The following is a 19786-nucleotide window of genomic DNA, read 5'->3' as shown; positions in this document are numbered from 1 at the left end:
AAACGGTGGACCATTAGGGTTACATAAAGGGTGCCAAGAGAAGGGAAGCGAAGTCGAGGAAAGCAGAAGACTAGGGGGAGTGATGAAATGAACAAATTCGCAGGCGCTAGTTGGAGTTAGCTAGCGAAATACAGAGGTAATTGGAAATCATTGGGAGAGGCCTTCGTCCTGCAGTGGACATAAAAAAAATAGGCTGATGATGATGATGAAGTTCCCAAAACTAAAAAAGAAGTGCATCTATACGAGCTAAAAAAATTCTGCAAATGTGAATCTCTGCTAAGTGCTGGATCAGGGAAATGTGAGCACTTCCTCTGTCTAATTTCGTTACGTCATATCTATAATAAGCCAACAGACAATGCAGCGAAACAAAGGCCTCTTGGCTTTGTCTGTTAGCTCCATATACGTTTAACGACCGAGGCCTTCGGTTCGCTTGATTCTTCTTGTTCATTACGTCACAGTTTCTATGTATGTTAGATGTAATGTTTCATTCAAACAAGCTTGCCTGAACTTTGTGCAGCTGTGTAGTGTCCCCTGTATTTTTCATTAACTGTTCTTTTTTGTTTTACCTTCGCAGGAACGCCAGCGTTCTATCACAACTATTTTGATATCGACACAGAGAGCGGCCTAGTCCGCCAGCACAAACCTGTTGATCGGGCATTGGCGAAAAGCTACGAAATTATTGTTAAGGTACGTACTATGGCAATAGCTTCTTTGCATGTTGTTTAAGCTAATAAAAAGTCAGTTAAGGGGAAAATAATCACGGAGAAAGCCCTCTTCTGTTTGATAACGAGCAAAGAGAGGCTCTTACGCAAGCGACGGGAGAAGTGGTCGCTTAAGGAGCGTTTGTTATCATCAACTTATTGCCAATGATTTAAACCACCGGGGCTCGCATAACATATTTAAGGCTCTGAATGGCATGTAAACGCGCCTATAGCTAGAGCTCGCGTTATTTTACGACACTTGAGCAGATATTCTTTCTTGCAGAGACAATAAACTGTAAGCTGCCACGAAAAACTTATTTTACCTTTTAATTGCGCAATTTTAGTACAAGAAATACACGATGCGCAAAGTCCGCCAGTGCGCTTTTTCACACATCTCGTCTGACTTAAACTATGTGGTGGACCTCCAGGCTTATACTGTATATAAGGCGTCAGCACTGGTCCAGACTCGTCAAACGTCACCCCTTGCCATCCTCCGTTCCTGGCGCTATCCAAACTTCCAAATGCGACATTTGCTTCCACGCTGCCTCTATAGCGTAACTATCTTGGTTAGGGCAAGTCAGGTGCGGGGTGCAGTATGCTTACAGAGTTTTGGTAATTCAGTACTGCGGCACGAAAGTGGCAGCGCCGTAAAACAGTATACATAATGAATATTCAACAGCGGGCAAACGAAACGCGAACGGCCACAGTTAAACGCGACCGCTAAAAAACATTAAACAGTTTCGTTGTTGAATTTCAAGGCACAGGTACCGCTCGTTTTCCCATGCGAAAAACCGTGCGTTGTACGAAGAAGCTCAAAGCAATGACGTTAGCATGTTCTATATATCTCGAACTCAGTATTCCGTTTTTCTTTGTTCTGAAACAACTTTTATTATCCGGTTTTCATCGGTACATCTTAGTGGAAGCGCTGGCTTCGTTTTCGTGCTTCGCGAATTTTATTATTACCCTGCTCTGAACGATCGAAAAAGGGAAATGAGCACATAATATAGCAAATTCCTGCATTATAGTTTATTTATTGCGTAATGAGCCCATAATATAGCAAATTCGTGCATTACATTTTATGTATCGCTGCTTTCGGAGCAGTACTACTAGTGGTCATTATCCGCATGTTTAGGTTACAAACCTAGAACAAACGTAAAGATAAAACAGAGTGGTCCCAGCTATCATGCATAGCATTTTTTTTAAATATGAACCATTCTACGCGAAGATAACAAAGCGCATATTGCTAACAGTCGAGTAGATCAGCCGCCAGTAATTGTTTTGTGGATGCATTCAATTTAACTATTAATTGCAATTATCAATTTTTTTATATTACTGCTCTGAATTCTGCGCTGTCAGTGAAGAATTTAATAATAATAATATATGGGGTTTTACGTGCCAAAACCACTTTCTGATTATGAGGCACGCCGTAGTGGGGGACTCCGGAAATTTTCACCACCTGGGGTTCTTTAACGTGCACCTAAATCTAAGTACATGGGTGTTTTCGCATTTCGCCCCCATCTAAATGCGGCCGCCGTGGCCGGAATTCGATCCCGCGACCTCGTGCTCAGCAGCCTAACACCATAGCCACTGAGCAACCACGGCGGGTCAGTGAAGAATTTGCACTGAATTGAAAAAAAAAAAAAAATCAATGCTGGCCCATGTTCCGCCGGGTACTTTTTGCCCTTTTATTTTCCCAGCTGATAAGTAAAGCCCACCCAAAATGAAGAATATCACGTGACTAACCGTCCATCCGCATTAAAAAGCAGCGCCAGTCGCGGGATCAAATCCCGGCCACGGCTGCCGCGTTTCGATGGGGGCGAAATGCGAAAACACCCGTGTGCTTAGATTTAGGGTGCACGTTGAAGAACCTCAGGTGGTGCAAATTTCCAGAGTCCTCCACTACGGCGTGCCCCATAATCAGACAGTGGTTTTGACGCGTAAAGTTCCATGATTTTTTTTTTCAAAGAAGCAGCGCCCTCAAACAGGCTGTACGGCAGTAAGTGAGCGCACTCTTGCCACGGCGCATCAATCACCAGTTATCGGCACTTTTTCCTTACCAACACCAAGACGCCCTGATCTGGCGGGCGGGGTGTGGGCGGGGGCGCACCTGACAGAGCGCCAACTCGGCCACTGACTGCTATGGAGCTTGTTTGAATGCGCTGCTTTTCGATGCGGGCGGACGGTTACTCACGTGATATTTTTCATTTTTCACGGGCTTTCTTTATCAGCCGAAAAGAAAAAATGCCGCCAAAGAATACTTGGCTTAAGACATGCCAGCTTTAGGTTTCTTTCAACTTCCTACAAATTATTCGTAGGCAGTGCGGCATTCAGAGGAGTAATTAAAATGATGAGGTAATTACAATTAATTAATAAATTGAATGACATCATCATCAACAACAGAAATACTGGCAGCTACCCTACTCGAATGTGAATATATGCACTTTGTTATTTTCGTGTAGAATGGCCCGCCTTTCTTGAAAACGTGATGCATGATACCTGGGACACCCTTATGTGAACATTTGAGACGTTCAGTGTATGAAAGAAGTATATACGCACGGCTGTGTGCTAGTCGCAAAATAATCGCGAAACTATACTCGCCGCGAAGCGATGCACGCCAAGAAATTTTAGGTGGAGGCAAGTTCCTCTTGTTGTAAACTCACTTTTTTACTCTTGTATCAAGTGGTCTGTGTGTGTGTGAGAGAGAGAGAAAGAATGAGAGAAAGAGAGAGAGAGTAATGAAAACCGGAGAGGTTTGCGTGGCGGCATGCCTCGCATGCTACTCCAAAGTATTTCGATCATTAATTGAACATTACACATAGTACATACGGAACTTAGCACGCACATAACACACGGAAGTATCTCGTTAAAAGCAGTACCTCCCAGGAAAGCTCAGGGCACCTACGTCTCGCGGGACACGGAGGCGGCACTACTCCATGGTACAAGTACACGTTATTGCTCAAGGTGTACCCCGAGGCACATTTAGTCTGCTCGTTAGAACGCTCATTTGGAGTGCAAAGGTGATTATACAGCATCAGGAAGCATAAAAAAAAAACGCACCAGCGGTGGCACGGAATCGTAGATTTAAAAATTAAGTGTAAAATACACGTCGTCATATTCCGTATAGCTACACGTACGTCATAGGCGAGACCCACAATGCCACAACGTTGGTCGAACAGTTCCCTCGGCGTGCAATCGCTAAGCGCGAGGGACGCGTGGGTGCAGGCTGAAGAAGAAACTGCGAGCCGGCGGTTCGCCACGGCCCGGCTGACCATCGGCGTGCGGGTGGTGGACAGCAACCCGCCCATCTTGCTCGCTTCGGCCACCGAGGGATTCGTGGACGAGAACTCTCCCGTCGGCACGTACGTGGTCACACAGCCGAGGGGCGACGAGCCCCTCTACTTCATGGTCAGCGACGACGACATCGTAAGTGGCTACGCAGTCCACGTACGTGGGGCCATGATGCATGGCAATAAGACGAGTCGAATAACAGTGTGGCGTGTCTAGGGCAGATTAAATGCATCACGATTCTAAACACACTGTAGCCTGTCTTTCCCTTGTCTTTCCACAAATATATCTGAAAATAAAGTAGCACGCGGCGTAAAAGGCAGTATACGCTGCGAAAAACGGTATCGACACCGGCTAGCTGCGCGGCAGGGAAATGTTGCCGCTTGTCAGCTTTTTTGTGTGTGTGCGCGTTATGTGCGGAGCCCACGGAATAAAACGCATCAACTTAAGGCTAAATAATGCGCATACTTTTGTTTCCAGCGGCGCCAGTTCGTGTCACATCGACGTAATTTTGGCGCGTACACTCAGACCAGATTCCTAGCGACATGAATTGGTACTCTCGAGTACTTTGCACATATGCAGGCTTCTACTAAATGCTCCCTGTCGCGTTTCATTCCGTGAGCACTGTACGTACATACATCGCTGGAGGCATGCGCAACCCGTATAAGTTGTACAAGCTATCGGGATGGTCATAAACAATGAAAAGAATGCGTCGTTTCGAGGTCTGTGCGGCATTACTTAGTTCAGAATACAATAGTTAATTTAGGCTTCCTCACTCTACCTTGTGGCTGCGTTTGCCATATCCCAAAGTGCTGTAATGCACAAATGCACCCAAGCATCTTCCGGTGTGCTTGAACCGAGAGGTCAATCAACTCACTGTTTGTTGCACCATTTTTCCTTGGTAAAACGAAATCGTGGCGTACACCGTAGTGTAGTTACAGCGAGCTTTCTTCGAACACCGTCGAAATACATCGTGGGAAATGCCTTTGTTCTTGACAAACGATGACGCGCCCTTTTTGATGCTCTTCCTTCCATAAGGTGTAAGCTTCGGCAGTGTTCTTAATTCTTGGTTTTTGTTTAGAGAATTCCCCCCCCCCCCTGTTCATCTGACGCACATTTGCCGCTTTGCTTTTTTACCACGTGTGTGATGAACTTGATTTTTTTATATACCTATAGAGTTTGCCTGTTTATTTTATTTTAATTTTTGTTATAACAATACTTCGTAACCAGACTTCAATTACACAAATACTTGATCATTTCATGTCATCCCTTTTGTTTAGAGTTATGTAATAATAAATACTGTTGTGTTTTCTTCGTGCAATCCAGGCTGAAGACGACCCACTGCCAGAGTACACTTTCGAGCTCACCACGACCGCCTTCAGAGTAAACAGTGAGGGCATCTTGGTGGTCAACGAGCAAGAACTTGACAGGGATCCACCGAACCAAAGCGTTCACACCTTTCAGGTTCGTAGCGTCCGGAAATAAAGTAACGCGACTTGCGGTGGGGGCACCACTAGAAAAAAAAATAAAGCAGGAAATGCAATGCAGCTAGCTGCGTAACAATATCCTCCAGCTTATGAGGCTACGGCTACCATCTGTACTTAAGCGTCGCATCTACTTTTTGAGAAACGTTTTGAGAAACAACGCACCAATTTCAGACCAAACGCACAGAGGGTCCGCACTTAGTGCATTTGTCGATGCATAACAATAATGCTAGATAAATACCTCACGGGCTGTGGCTCCCAACACAAGTGAGGAAAATCTTCCCACGACCGATATCTACATACTAAGTCGTGAACAACGTTACTACATCCAGCATTTATTAAGCAGCACTTCGTGCTATCAACTAGTGTACATGAAGCCGGAGTTTCGCATGAAAGACGAAGCATCGATTGCGATAGCAAATTAGTAGACAGCTATACGAAGTAAGGATAGTAGTTTTAGCGGCCGTACGAACTTGTAAACATTCCCATAGTAACTAAATTAACAAGGATTGTGTCGCGCGCGCACAAGCAAACATGAACACGCATCACTCGATGACTACGAAAACTCGCTGTCAGAACGCTGGAGTGAGGAAGCGCGGCAGCAGCAGCGAGTGAATTGACCTTCGTGCTGCCTCGTGCTTCAACGCGAACTAAGCGGGCGCACACGAAGCTATCAGCGCGCGCGCACTGGCCCTGTCGAAGATCGCTTTCAACATAATGCCTGCGCGGCCGCGCCATAAGCAGCAGCCGGCGGAAATTGTCGTTTCCCCGCGTCGAAATTATAACAGGAAAACAGAAAGAAAAAATCAATTTCAGGTCGTGGCACATCAAGTAAACAGCGAGCCAGGTAAAGGCAGCAGCGCGCCCATCTCCCTCAGCGTCCACCTGAACGACGTCAATGACAACAGCCCGAAGCTTCCCAACCTGAGCCCTGTGACCATCCAGGCCGGAGATGGAGTGCGAAACGTCACGCAGGTAAGCATGTCCCCACCGCTCTTATTGTGTGACTTTAATCGTGACCGGTGTTGAGACTTCTGTCAACCTCTCTTACGAGGTTATCCCTCAAGCGGATAGTTCCGGCAGTACTGGCAAAACAGTTCAACGAGAGATACGAGCGCGCGCGTTGCACATGAGCACAATTGGCACGTCAAGTGACGTCAGTACATCAGCAAGCTCTGTGTGGTGGTGTCCACTAGTGAACAAGGTATGGTCCACGAGATAAAGTTTTGCTGACCGCGGTTATAAGTAGCTATGATGCTGACAGGACTAAACACGTAACTTTCATGAAGCTCAGCTCAGATTTCCACAGCTGTTGATCAGACCTGCATACCATATTTGCGAACCCCGTCGCTTGGGCTTCTGCTAGAATAAACTGTGTTGTGGTGAATGAATGAAGAAAACTGTAGCCACGTGACTACGCTGCTGAAAAAAACAGCAGCGTAGTCACGTGGCTACAGGGGAGGGAGATTTGGTAGACGTCCTGGACGCACCGTATGCGAAGTACAAGTCGTCTCGGGTCAAGACGAAAGAATTCAGGCGGAGTAGTCCAAGTTTCCCAACAAAAGGAAGCAGACAAGGTCGGACGACATGGGGAGAGTTAGGGAGGGGAGAACTACGTACATACGCGTGCAGGTCCGGTAGGAATGGAAATAATTCAGGATAACCTCCACACGCCCATACGGGGCTGGCTTAGTTAATTAAATTTCACTTTTTCAGCCTGAACAGCGTGATTAAGTGTCCCGCCTAATACGCATACATGGCTCCTATAGACACGGAAGCACTCGCCCCAATGCCATCTATAGCTCCCTACAAGGTGACATTCCTAGCGATGGGTTAACTCTAATATGTTTGGGAGAAAAGTAATAAGACATATCGTTTAACAGTAGAGGCGATCGTTACCACACAGTTTGCTTCCATTTTGCGTGCCATGATGTCGAAACGCACTTTGCTCGCAGGTCCAGGCCCGAGACGATGACGAAGGAGAGTTCGCTCGCATCAGTTACGCCGTGTATCACGTGTCCAACAACGGTCGCGACAAGTTCCGCATCGACCCCAACACTGGCGTGGTGCAAGTCATAGGCAGGGTATCCTCCGGGGAACAGTACAGCATCACCGTGCAAGCAACGGACTCCGGGTCCAGGTACCTCTTATTGCATTTCGTCTCGTCGTCGCACTGTGCGCGCTGGCTGCATGGTGCAATATAACGGAAATTATTGCTTTGCGTTATCCTCCTTTCATCATCCGCCGTGCAGACTAGCCGATAGAAATGCTGCGTGGTGCTTCACTGTATAGTTAGTGACCAGGGGCGAAAAGAAGCCGAAGTCACAAAGCTTCCATTCACATGAACTGTTCGACGTTGACCAGTCCCCTGCGCCAATAATATGTTCGATGTCACCATTAACTGGCGCATGTTCATGCAAATCACTCTAGTGTACAAACTGCATTGTGCATACAGGCCAAGCTTCAGAGCAGAATTCGAATATAATTGTCGTGTCACTTAGCTCTTGAGCTGGGCATAGCGTAACGACTCTATATTAGTTCGACCATCTTCGCCATTCTTGACTGCCCAGCACACTACCACCTCAGTATAATTGCCACGAGTTCGGCAGCGTTGATTGTAACGAAAGAATAAAATAAAATGAAAAAAAATCGAATTATTTTACCTTTATTTCTTTTTAAATGTTCCCCTAAGTAAATAACCAATGTTAGTACGAGCCTGTGTGATTTTTTCTTCTTCTAATGTAGTATACTCGTGACGCGTTTTCATCTAGGTTCAGCCAAGGAATTCTGGATGTGATAGTTATACCCGGACCAAACACTGGAGGCCCAGTTTTTTCCAAAGAGAAGTACGAGGCACAAGTGAGCGAAGGGGCCTCCGTCGGGTCTGCTGTGCTTACACTAAAGGTACGCCCCTTACAATTATACGCCTTACGAACTTAGGTGAAATCGATATTAAAAAAAGAAGAGGCAGAGAGAAATCGACAAGTCTGGAAAAAAGAAATGGATGCTATTGCTTAGTAGAATTATCTACTGGGTGCATGACTCAATAAAGAAATAGTGGCTCGAGAAACAAAACACCGACAAAACAGCGAAACTCATGCTAATCAAGCCAAACATATAAAAACCTCTCGACTCGTTAACATGCATCAACATTACTGTGAACATGTAATTGAAAGCTTTGCTGGATTTCCCGAAGCTAAATATATGAGTAAATGGCTTTGAATAATAGTCATGTAATGTTTGCGAGGCTAATTACCGTACCCCGCAAATGAGGTGGACAGGTGATGGCCTACCTGCATTATGATTTACATAGCCTGACTAACACTTCTCACCTACTTCAGAAACTGCGTCTGTTTTTTTTCTGCAGCCAGCCGGTCCTCGCACCAACGTAGCTGTAAATTGAGGGGATCTGTTAATATGAGCATCTTGCTTGGAGCCTACAAGGCACGTTGAATCACCACTGACGGGCCGAGATGAAGATGCGCGACAATGCGATAGACTTTGCCATGGATCATGAAAGGGGAAAATTGTCATCTACCCGAAATTAGAGCAAAGTTACAAAGACAACCCGTACCCTTTGTAGCTTCGTGCCAAAGTCGGATGGATCACAATTTTTCCCTTTCATTATCTTTCCTCAGAATCTTGCCTCGCCCTGCAACCTGCTAGCCTCCTGGTCAGTTCAGATAGTTGAGCGACCACCCCAGAAAGGCGTTGGTCCCTGGTTTAATCCCATGACTAGGACGAATATTGCTTCAACTGCAAAGCGTTCTTTTTTATAAACTCGTAGGGGTTCCCTTTGTAGCTTGATGGTACATTCAGGTAGAGGACATTTTTTTTCCTTTCGTGATGTTTCATCCACCTTACGCTGTTTCGCAGAACTGACTTGCTACTTTGCAATAACAGCATGAAATAACAACACCTTTAGAGCGTAGTTAAAATTACCCTGTTCATAATAATTGAAGCGTCGTCAGATATACGTGGGAACCCTCGCATCATTAACCTTATCCATTTTTTTTTTGCTATGCAACATGCTGTTCTTTATGATTATTTAGAGTAACCGGCCCTTCGAACTTTTTAGAAATGATTTATTGCGTAATAGCACTCGTAATGCATCTAAGAGTGCACTTATTGTTACCCTGGGTTCATACTAATTATATATTGAAGAACTAACATTTACGGATATCTTATTTTTCTGCGACAGTATTCACTCACAGTACTATTATCACTGAAAACTATTGTCATTAAAAAGCCCTCAAGACCTTTCTCCTTAGCATACAATCTCGGTTTGCGTTTTGTTTATGACTTTTCTTTGATTTCTACATTTTCGGATTTAGGTATTTTGCATAGTTCATCTTTTACTTCTGCTAGTGTTCTTTTTATTGCGTCGCGCTGCTGCCAAATTTAAGTATGTTTACCGATGTAACCATAATCAAGGGTCCTATTGTTGCTCTTTTACTACGGCACCATAGTCTGTTAAATGTTTGTCTTTGCAACAAAATGCCTTTATGCGCAATTCGTTTTTTAAATACATTCTGAAATTTCTTTGCTCTATTCCCTCGCGAAGGCAACTGACCCCGAAGGAGACGACGTGTCATATTCGATCGTCGAAGGGAACGACAAAGGCGTGTTCACCGTCGATTCATCGAGGTAAGCGAAACAACCGAGCGCATGCCCCCATACGGTGCCCGCTGCTCTATATGCATGTTGGTCGACCTGACTGTTGCTATGTGCGTGTGATCTCTCCGTTTTGCAGTGGGACAATATCGGTCGCCAAAACCCTCAACCGAGAGGAAGTGGCCTCGTACACTCTGCAGGTCAAAGCAGAAGACAGGAACAATTTGGTAAGGCACCTTCGCGAGATACACATGTCGGTGCCGCGTAATAGCCGGTATAGTGGGGGAGTTTTTAATTTTATGTATTCAGTTCATATTGTAGGCTTTCCGCAATGTATACGAAAGACGAGGTTGGGAGAAACGAAGCTTGTTGACTTTGACTTTGGCTACGCGTAATGCGTCAGCGTTCAACGCATGACAAGGGTACGGAAAGTAAAGCGGCGGCTTTTTAAGGAAGATATGCGAGACAGTGCAAAATATCTGCGCATAGGCATCGCATACGCATTGTCACGTTAACACCTTTTGGTGGGATAAATTTACAAATATTGCGTATTTCAGTGCCACCGAAAAAAGGAGTAAATCAGCAGGCTTCAGTGATTCGTTCTTCTCTGAACTCTATCTGCTGAGACCCAAGGTACTGTTCCTTTGTGCAAAACTCTGTAGCAATCCCGTGAAAACACCTCCAACGGCATACTCGTACAACAGCAAAGAGACGGCGACGGCATTAAGAAGACGATGGCACGACTACGGCGACATGACGACATCGATATGAGGACACTTAATTGATACCTAAGACAACGAAGCTTTTGCGAAAGGGACATTGAGAATGGGCCTGGGAGGTTATTCTGTAAGTATCCACCTAGTGGACATGTCCATTTCGTCCGCCGCTGAAGTTCTGATTGGCGGGGCTGGGGTACGTGCCAGAAGGAGGCAGCCGCTCCCAGTCAATCAGCACTTTATGAGCAGACGAAATGGAAATGTCCAGTAGGTGGACACTTGCAGCAAGATAGCACCTCCCCCCCCCCCCCCCCCCCCCCCCCTTGCGCTGACAGCCACGCTGCGAGCCACGGCTGGATATCGCACCAGCTACTCGTATGCTGCATGAATGTTTTGACGGCTCTTGGCTGCAAAACACACGCTCTGACGCCACAAATCTCTTCGTCTGCGCCGCGCACGCTACCTACCCCCCACAAACTGGCACGAGTGGTAGCTACATGCCAGCGCAGTGGTCTTGGGGTTTGAAAGTGATCTTTACATTACGTGTCACATTTGCCCGCTCTGCGTATGCTTTGGCCAGCCGGTGCACATGTAGCCTAGCTACGGAGACGCGCCTTTCGTATAAAAGTGTACATCATTTCCCTCATTTTACTTCGGCAGTACTCGGTATTTTTTTTCTATGCTTCACCACCAGGCCTGACACGGAGGATTTCTGCCAATGGGAGCGGAGTCACCCGATGCACAGCTCGGGAAAGGGGAGAGGTAGATGCCACTTTAGCGGCCGCAGACTAATGGATGATGACATGTTGTTACTGCGAATTCGTTTTACTGTAAAACATTCATTTCGAGGTTATACTCAAGTTTATGTTCATGGCTGGGTGGAGCATACGCATAGCGGGCCCACGTGGCACGCGCTGTAAAGATAACCTCCCTTTGGCAGTTCCAGCTCCCGAGCTGCACATTGTCGTAGTGGCGTGAGTTTGATTTCCAGCGGTTGTGGTGGGCAATGTTTTCTTAGTCACCGTACGGTGATGAAAGCGCTGAGGAGGTGGCACAACAGCGACGACGTAACGTAAAGGGAAGTACACAAAAAAATTGCGAGGTCATAACTGCTGTCGCAATTCAATCATTTTCAAAGGAAGCTTACCGCAGGAGCTCCCGTCTAACGATAACGGAAAAGGCATTTTATTCAACATCTATTTCACCAAATTTGGTGAGACTCGTTCCATTTATTAGTTGGAGTATACTTCTTTTATTTAGGCCATTATTTGTTTTTGCAAAAGTTCTGGACATCGTGAATAAATGCTGAAGCATCAATTTTGAAACAATGCATATATTACACCTAAAACTGACTCCATTGAGACACCTGGAGAAAGCGAAATTGATGCGCACAACTATGTAATTGATCTGACTTTTCTGAATATTACTTTTGCAAAAGCCACCGCAAACGATATAGCAATTTGACTGAAGTGGTATACTAATACATCATATTCGTCCCCTTCAGATGCTCTAGCAGATGCAGTTTACAGTGTTTCGATATCTATATACTTGGTGCTCAGATATAGAATTGTAAAGGTCGAGTCAAGCATCTATTTCTAAAAAAAATAATTTATTTATGGCACTCATTGTGAAAAATTTAAGGCTATATTCTGGAATATCTCTGGAACGTTGCTTTCTTTCTCAATTTCAGCAAATTGCCTTCAAATCGGTTTAGCGATTGTTTAGTGGGAGGTTTTCTACGTTTCACGTGCACTTGAATACATATATCGGAGTTTAAAATATCAATTTTTAATAAGATGGTACTGCCGGACAGGCTGACGCCTTTGGGTGGCACCTTCAACTCCTTGTGGCGTGGCAAACAAAATGAAATCACGAACCGCATCGAAAAACGCTGAACAAAGTCAAAGATCACGAAAACATAAAAGCTCTGCAGGGAGCCCTGGAAGCCACAGAAAATATAGATTCTACAAGAACAAGCACAAACGTGTACAAACATGCATAAGCATGCGCAGTTCTATAAGCAAACACAAGTGCTTGAAGTTGTCCGTGAAAACAGACGGTTAACAGTTTTGTAGACGAGTGGGTAGTAGTTACACAGCATGCCATGTAACTACTAAGTATCGTATAACTAACTTAAACTTTCACCCGCATCACACGAAGATTTAGTATAAACACCAAAGACGTTCGTATTTTCTAGGGAAAAGAAATTCAACCGACAAGTATTTTTTTTCCAGGGCGAATGGTCGTCCATATAATACACCAAATCTGCCCTCAGTGTCCGCCTTGCAGTTGTCGAGAAGGAGGTGGTGTACATCTTCGTTTATATGACCACAAAGGAACTGCGAGTGTTTTTTTTTTCCCTGCACAAAAGGTGCCGCGTAAAAGCTGTACCTAGCCGCAGGCGGTGCCGCAAAGTTTCAAATTTTGTGTTATGCCTCTGATTTGGTGGGACTGACATTAAAATATCTGGATCACTAAAGGCTCACTCACACTAGGCCGACCCGACACCGATTTCCGTCTGCCGACTGTCGGCCATAGCGTTTTTTTTTTTTCCTTCGTGTCGGCGCCTCTGTCACTCTGTACCGACGCCGAATTCTCCGCTGACCGTCGGCAGATTGTCGACGTCGGTACAGTGTGACAGAGGCCCCGGCACGAAGGGGAAAAAAAAAAAAACGCTGTCGCGACAGTCGGCAGACGGAAATCGGTGTCAGGTCGGCCTAGTGTGAGGGAGCCTTAAGGAATGACTCGGAACATTTAGACTGCTTACCAAACTAGGTGTTTTTGCTGAGACCACAGGGTATATGTCTCAGCAGGAGACAGACTTCGCTGCTAGAATATTTATTGTTTCCTCGTTGTTGTTCGCCCGCTCTGCAGCTGCATCCTCTTAAGACGATTGCAATATGCGGTGAGAGGGGCCTGTAGTAAGCAATACTGTTGTCTGCATATCAGTAGTAGTGAAGTCATCAGTTGAAGTACATTACTAATTTCAAAATGGTGGCTTTGATTGATATTTGCAGTTCAACATGGCAACAGTGAAAATAGCCGTAACAGACATAAATGACCAGAATCCCGTTTTCGTGCAAGACAGCTACAACTTCACCGTCGAGGAAGGGAAGGCTGGTGCCGTCGTCGGGACTGTCCAGGTGAGCATCACCGCGTGTGCCTGCCGGTCGCCTGCGAAACATTTTTCTTGCGAATCAGCCGCTAAGAATAATATTCTTTTGCCGTACCATACAAGTGACGTGCGCTCTCTCCACCCCAATTTGTACCATAGGCCCGAGATGAAGACGTCGGTGCCAACGGAGAAGTTTATTACACGATTGCCGGAAATGGGTGAGTTAAAAAAATTGCTTTGTAATTTATTATTTGTGCGAACGATTACCGCGGCACGCGTGCACAAAGTAGGAACACGAGCCAACGTTTACTGGAGCTTACCAAGAAATATAATAAATCCAGTGTTACTGGACCACATCTTTCCGGTTGTTTCTCACACTTATAAAGAACAAACGTTCGAATGCCATATCTCTCTTAGAATTTAGAGAAAGCTTTTTCATTATCACTGCTCATGGATCGGGTGTTTTATTCATTTGGTGCAACTAGTAAAATTAACGGACTGATAACTAATGTACTGGGTATATTTCTAGCCACACAAAGTGAGTCTAGGCCCCACAGAAAACTTCATATAAAGGAAGCTGCAGCAGTCAGGAAAAGAGCACTGGTGATATCCCCAGTGGTTGCAGTAATATCTCCAAAGCACTTGTACCACTTGAAGCCCTATATGAGAAACCAAGGTAGCCTCTATTGAAAATCTACAGGCTCGGATTAGTCCCTGCGCCAGTTCAGTAGTGAGAAGGAGAAATTCAGATCACGAAAAACTGTGGCCATCATTCACAATATAACTCAGTTTGCAATAAGTTATAACGTACAGTACGGTCCACTGTTAAAGGAAACACGCACTTCAACCGATATCGCCGACACATTGCATAAGGACCCACGGACTGATATTTTGATTTATAAAAGTAGGTCAGACGTATTATATTAAGCACTTCTTTCTGATGACGGTGAAAAATATGTACAAGTTATATTAACTTTGCTGTATTATTACCATACTGCACACCAGGTTAGCACATCCTCCGAGCTCATGCTGACGAATAACATCTTCGCAGTCAAAAGGTGAGCTGCAACATAATATACAGACGGGGAAAAAGTACGCTCGCCCGAACCGACCCGCAGTGTGTGCTGCATCTATTGCTCGCGTGGCTTTGTTCTATTTCACGTTCAATGAAATAACCGTTGGACCATTAGGGTAACAGAATGGGTGCCAAGAGAAGGGAAGCGCAGTAGAGGACGGCAGAAGGCTAACTAGATAGAGTGACGAAATTAGGAAATGTGCGGGTGCTATTTGGAATCGGTTGGCGCAGGACAGGGGCAATTGGAGATCGCAGGGAGAGGCCTTCGCCCTGCAGTGGACATGAATAGGCTGATGATGATGATGATGCTGATGATGATGAAATTACCGCTTTATAGACTTTCCAAACTACACTAAAAACTAAAGAAAAAGGCCAAGGTTGATTTATATCTGAATATATTTTTTGCTAAATAGCAACCCATCATCAATTTAGACCAATCGCTTGCTTTTTTCAAGAGTTCATTTGCATTATCCAGTATGAATCAATGACCAGCCTATTTCCTACAAGAAAAATCATCAGTTTTTAGGTGTCACTGTTGACCGAGACCTCTCTTGGAGCGCTCAGGTTGCCCACTTGAAGAAGACGCTCACATCTATTGTCCACGTTTTCAAATTCATCGCCGGCAAAACATGGGGATCATCAACGGGCTCCATGCTTCACTTGTACTGAACACTTTTCATCGGATTCTTGCACTACAGCACTCCCGTGCTTTCTAAAACTTGCAAGTCAAATCTACGAGCACTTTAGAGCGTGCAAGCACAGGCACTACGCGTTTGCCTCGGCTTCCCGCGGAGCGCCTCAACAACAGGAACAGTTATAATGGCTCGAGACCATCCAATCACGAATTACATTACCACAGACAGGCTTAGGCAGCACTTTCACCACATTTCATGGATGCAATCAGGCTATCTTGCTTGCCTGCCGGAACGACGACCACAGGCGTCATTCTCCAACAAAGTCAGACTCATCGTGCCTCTCCACCGTCGGACTTCACACCATCGGCACGTTCACCGCCAGTTTTGTGGTGTTTAAAACAATCTGAAGTGCGCCTTTCTGTTACAGGAATAAGAAAGAAGACTGACCTGTCTACCTTGGCCTTGAAGCAAGCAATTCTGGATTGTTTGCACACTTTCTACTTTGACCAAGTTCACATATATACGGATGGCTCTTCTACTCAGACCAGCTCCACCAGCGCAGTGGTTATACCATCACGATCGATAAACATCACATACATGATTTCTCAAGCCACATCATTGACCGTGTCGAAGCTTGTTGCCCTCCGGGGGCACCGTTGATTATATTAACGAGCAACCGGCGAGTCGGTGGTCAATATTCTATGGCTCAAAGGCTGCCCTACAATGCGTTTTGTCGGCTTTTCGTAGCATGCCCTGTCAACAGCTCGTGTCGGAGATACGAGAAACGCGCCATCATATCGCGAAAAGATACTACGTCGTGTTTCATTGGCTGCCGGGTCATTGTGGTATCTCCGGCAACGACCTCGCTGACGAAGATGCTAGGAAAGCACACGAGGGAACAAACCTTGTTTCTGTACCTTTATCGAGGACTGACACAGCTCAGGACTTAAGCAAGCTAGCGCATGTTAAGACATTGGAGATGTAGCAAACACCTGAGTTCACCCAGCATCGATTGCGTTCTCTCTACCCATCTATGCAACGGCGGCTGTTATCTCGGCTTCCGCGAAGTAAGAAAACAATGATGTGCCGCTTATGCCTGGGTATGCCGTTCACCAATGCATACAGGTCTTTGATTGGAATAGCTGATAGTGCTGAGTGCAATACCTGCGGTGTCGAGGAGACTACAGAACACCTACTATGCTACATGCCATCTTTTGAAAATGAGATACATGACATCTGTATCGCTATAAGTCAGTTGGATAGAAAACCATTCACCTTGAACAAGAGCATGGGACCACGGCCTCGGGTATCACAGCCACAACAGGCCACAAAAGCGCTGCTGGGATTTTGGGAAGCTACCGAATTGAGTAACCGTCTGTGATCCGGACTGAGTGACTGTCATTGATACAGAGCAGAGAAATGGTACTACGTCGATGATATCCACAGCAGATTTTCTCTTCTTCTCTTAATCTTTCCCTCCCCTTTTCCCTTCCTCCAGTGCGACTTTGCCAACCGGGCTTAAATAAAATCAAATCAAAATTTATTTCACATCCATACATAGTGTAAGCGGTACAGACAAAAAACCGAAATCAGTTTGGCTTGACAAGGGTCTGCACCCCTTTCAATATTTGTGTACAAAATGTAGAAAACAAAAATTAGTAACAGAAACTCTCTAACAGTCCTGATTGACCGCCCTGCCTTTCATTTATCATTTTCTCTCTCTCTCATTTGCATTTATTTGACATAGAATGGTTGTTTACTAGCGGAGAAGACGAAGTTCAGGGTTTCTCTTCTTGCATTTAGTGATCAAGCCAATGCACCGGTATACGTAACCTATTTCAAAGCATATATATTAGCGCGTTTGAGCCGCTTGTGCTCTGAAGAATCTCTGGAAGCTTTCTAGGCGGGGTGTTTGGTTCCTCTAGAACGCAATGTATCCTTTCTTTATTGATAAACAATTAACTTGATGCGAATAGACTCTGTCAAGATTCATGACGTCAAAGGAAGCTAGTGAGGGAACTTCAAGGTGTTATTGTTACGCGTACTTCGCTTTTGCTTCTTTTCTGGCTTAACAAGTCTTTTCTCGTGGAAGAGTGACCTTTTATGAATATCAGAAGCAAAATTTAGTGATGAAGTTTAACTTAATATACCTGTTTAGTGTCGTTTTAAGCCTCGCTGACAGCGAGTGTCCCCACAATCAAGTAGAACGCCACTTTTTGAAGAAGAGTCCGTGAATGTGGAAACTTGTGTGAGAGGAACGTACTCTAAGGTTTCTGACGTCGCAGCGACTTCGGCATCGATGAGCAGACGGGCGAGGTGACGACCCGGCGCGCGCTAGACTACGAGCGCCAGCGGGAACATGTGTTCGTCGTGACGGCCAAGGACAAGGCGCCTGACGCGCGCATCACCACCGTCAGCGTCACGGTGCGTGTCCAGGACGTGCAGGACGAGAAGCCGTACTTTGAGCGCGCCTTCTACGAGACCGCGGTGCCAGAGAACCAGGACAATATCAACGTCGTCCAGGTCAAGGTGCGTATACCCTAGACCATCCACAGTTCATAGCAGAAGCAGCACTGCGATTATAAATCAGCGCGGCAAATAGAAAAAGGCAAACACCGGCAGAAGCAGAAGCAACAGATCTCTTTAAATATGGTGCCAGTAGGGCGTGTATGTTTCACTTAGTTTTCTTGTCATTTCTTAATTTTCTTGCATGACAGTAGTTTGGTTTCCAACGCTGTCACGCGCAGATGATCCATAGTATAGCATCTATCAGTTCAGGCACGTACCCAGGGGGGGGGGGGGGGCCGGGGGGGCCCGGGCCCCCCCCCCGAAATCAAGTGGCATACCCCCCCCCCCCCCTCCCCACACCACCCACACCACCACTCCTCACACATTCCTAAAGCGCCGCCAGATCAATGTTGAGACTTGGCAGCTATTAATTGGTCAGCATTATGCTGCCTTTTTCACTCCTTTTAGATGGCGGTAGTTATCGGCATCTCTTGTAATGTGAAGGGCAGTTTTCTCATAGATTCCGCACCCGTGCAATTAAATCCGTACCCGTGCAATTAAACCGAGATGCGTTCAGTTGTCACCATCTATTCAACCGTCACGCGCATAGCTGTTGCTTTTGTTAGTTCAACCTTCTTTGTTTAGGCTGATCCTGGAACCAGGAAAGGGATGCGGCTGTTACTGAGCTGGTCTGTACTCTCGTGGAACGAGTTGCGGCCGGAGAAAATGCCAATTGCGTTTAACTTTTCCCTTTGCTACATTATTTCCTTGAGTTACGGCTCGCCGCGAGGCTGGCAGATGCCCGCAACCATATACACGTGATATGGGTTAGATAAGGTGGGAAATAAAATAACGTGAAAGTGCGTCCATCATGAAATCCTGCAATAACCCTTAAACCCATAAGCAAGATGACTGTCGCCCGTTAGCTCGTCTGTTTTTCCCTAATTGTATAGCACTTTTCGTGCAAAATTGGCAACTGGAAACAAAAATCGCAAGGAGTTGAAAAATTAAGCGATCTACTAAGGGAGAGAGCCAAGGCAACAACCAAACTGCAAGGAAAATCGAATAATAAAAGAACTAACCGTTGTTTATGAGAATATTTATGGATCAACATCTTTTTATTTAAAAAGAAGTAGAGAAAACGCTGCCGGAAGTGGAGAACAATTACTTGCTTTTAATGACGCTTCTACAGTTATCAGTCGAACCGCCTCACGTAGCCACTTCTCTGCTGTGCTTATGTGGGTGTTTATCTAACCTTTCGCGGTGAGCGCAGTACATCTAGAATTGCAGAGTCCTGCGCTCTACGCGGTTGTGTGGTACTGGAGGCCGCACAGCGTTATGCAATTCGCGGAACTGTCAAAACTGATCAACAAGGCGAAAATAACTGCTATTCGGAACTGTAGCATGAGAAAGACTGAAGAAGCTGGAAAAAATGAACGCAGCCTGCAATCAATAAAAAAGAAACCTGGCATAGGACAAACCATGATGTATGCACTAAAAGATAATATCATCAGCAATCTCGAAGATATAGTAAAAGCAGCGGAAAAATTCTAAGCTGACCTGTATACAGTACTCAGAGGAGACACGATACCTCACTTAGAAACAGTAATGAACAGGATCAGGAAACTACCCGCCGTGGTTGCTCAGTGGCTA

At 45.6% G+C, this 19786-nt stretch overlaps 1 protein-coding gene across 4 annotated transcripts in view; it reads left to right on the top strand.

The window, feature by feature from the left end:
• The window catches only part of Cad99C (cadherin 99C), a 213135-nt gene that overhangs the window by 173360 nt on the left and 19989 nt on the right, over positions 1-19786 (top strand). For all 4 annotated transcript variants that reach the window (XM_070538905.1, XM_070538899.1, XM_070538913.1 and 1 more), the window contains 11 exons: positions 575-687; positions 3924-4124; positions 5313-5450; positions 6287-6445; positions 7426-7610; positions 8242-8374; positions 10035-10117; positions 10224-10311; positions 13818-13943; positions 14075-14133; positions 17911-18154. In XM_070538905.1, the coding sequence (XP_070395006.1) occupies positions 575-687; positions 3924-4124; positions 5313-5450; positions 6287-6445; positions 7426-7610; positions 8242-8374; positions 10035-10117; positions 10224-10311; positions 13818-13943; positions 14075-14133; positions 17911-18154 (1529 nt within the window). The remainder of the gene's footprint in view (positions 1-574; positions 688-3923; positions 4125-5312; positions 5451-6286; positions 6446-7425; positions 7611-8241; positions 8375-10034; positions 10118-10223; positions 10312-13817; positions 13944-14074; positions 14134-17910; positions 18155-19786) is intronic.

This window comes from Dermacentor albipictus, chromosome 1 (assembly GCF_038994185.2).
Source record: "Dermacentor albipictus isolate Rhodes 1998 colony chromosome 1, USDA_Dalb.pri_finalv2, whole genome shotgun sequence".
In the NCBI taxonomy this organism is placed as follows: Eukaryota; Metazoa; Arthropoda; class Arachnida; order Ixodida; family Ixodidae; genus Dermacentor; species Dermacentor albipictus.
The sequence above is the reverse complement of the archived record's forward strand: the minus strand, read 5'-3'. Positions and strand labels throughout refer to the sequence as shown.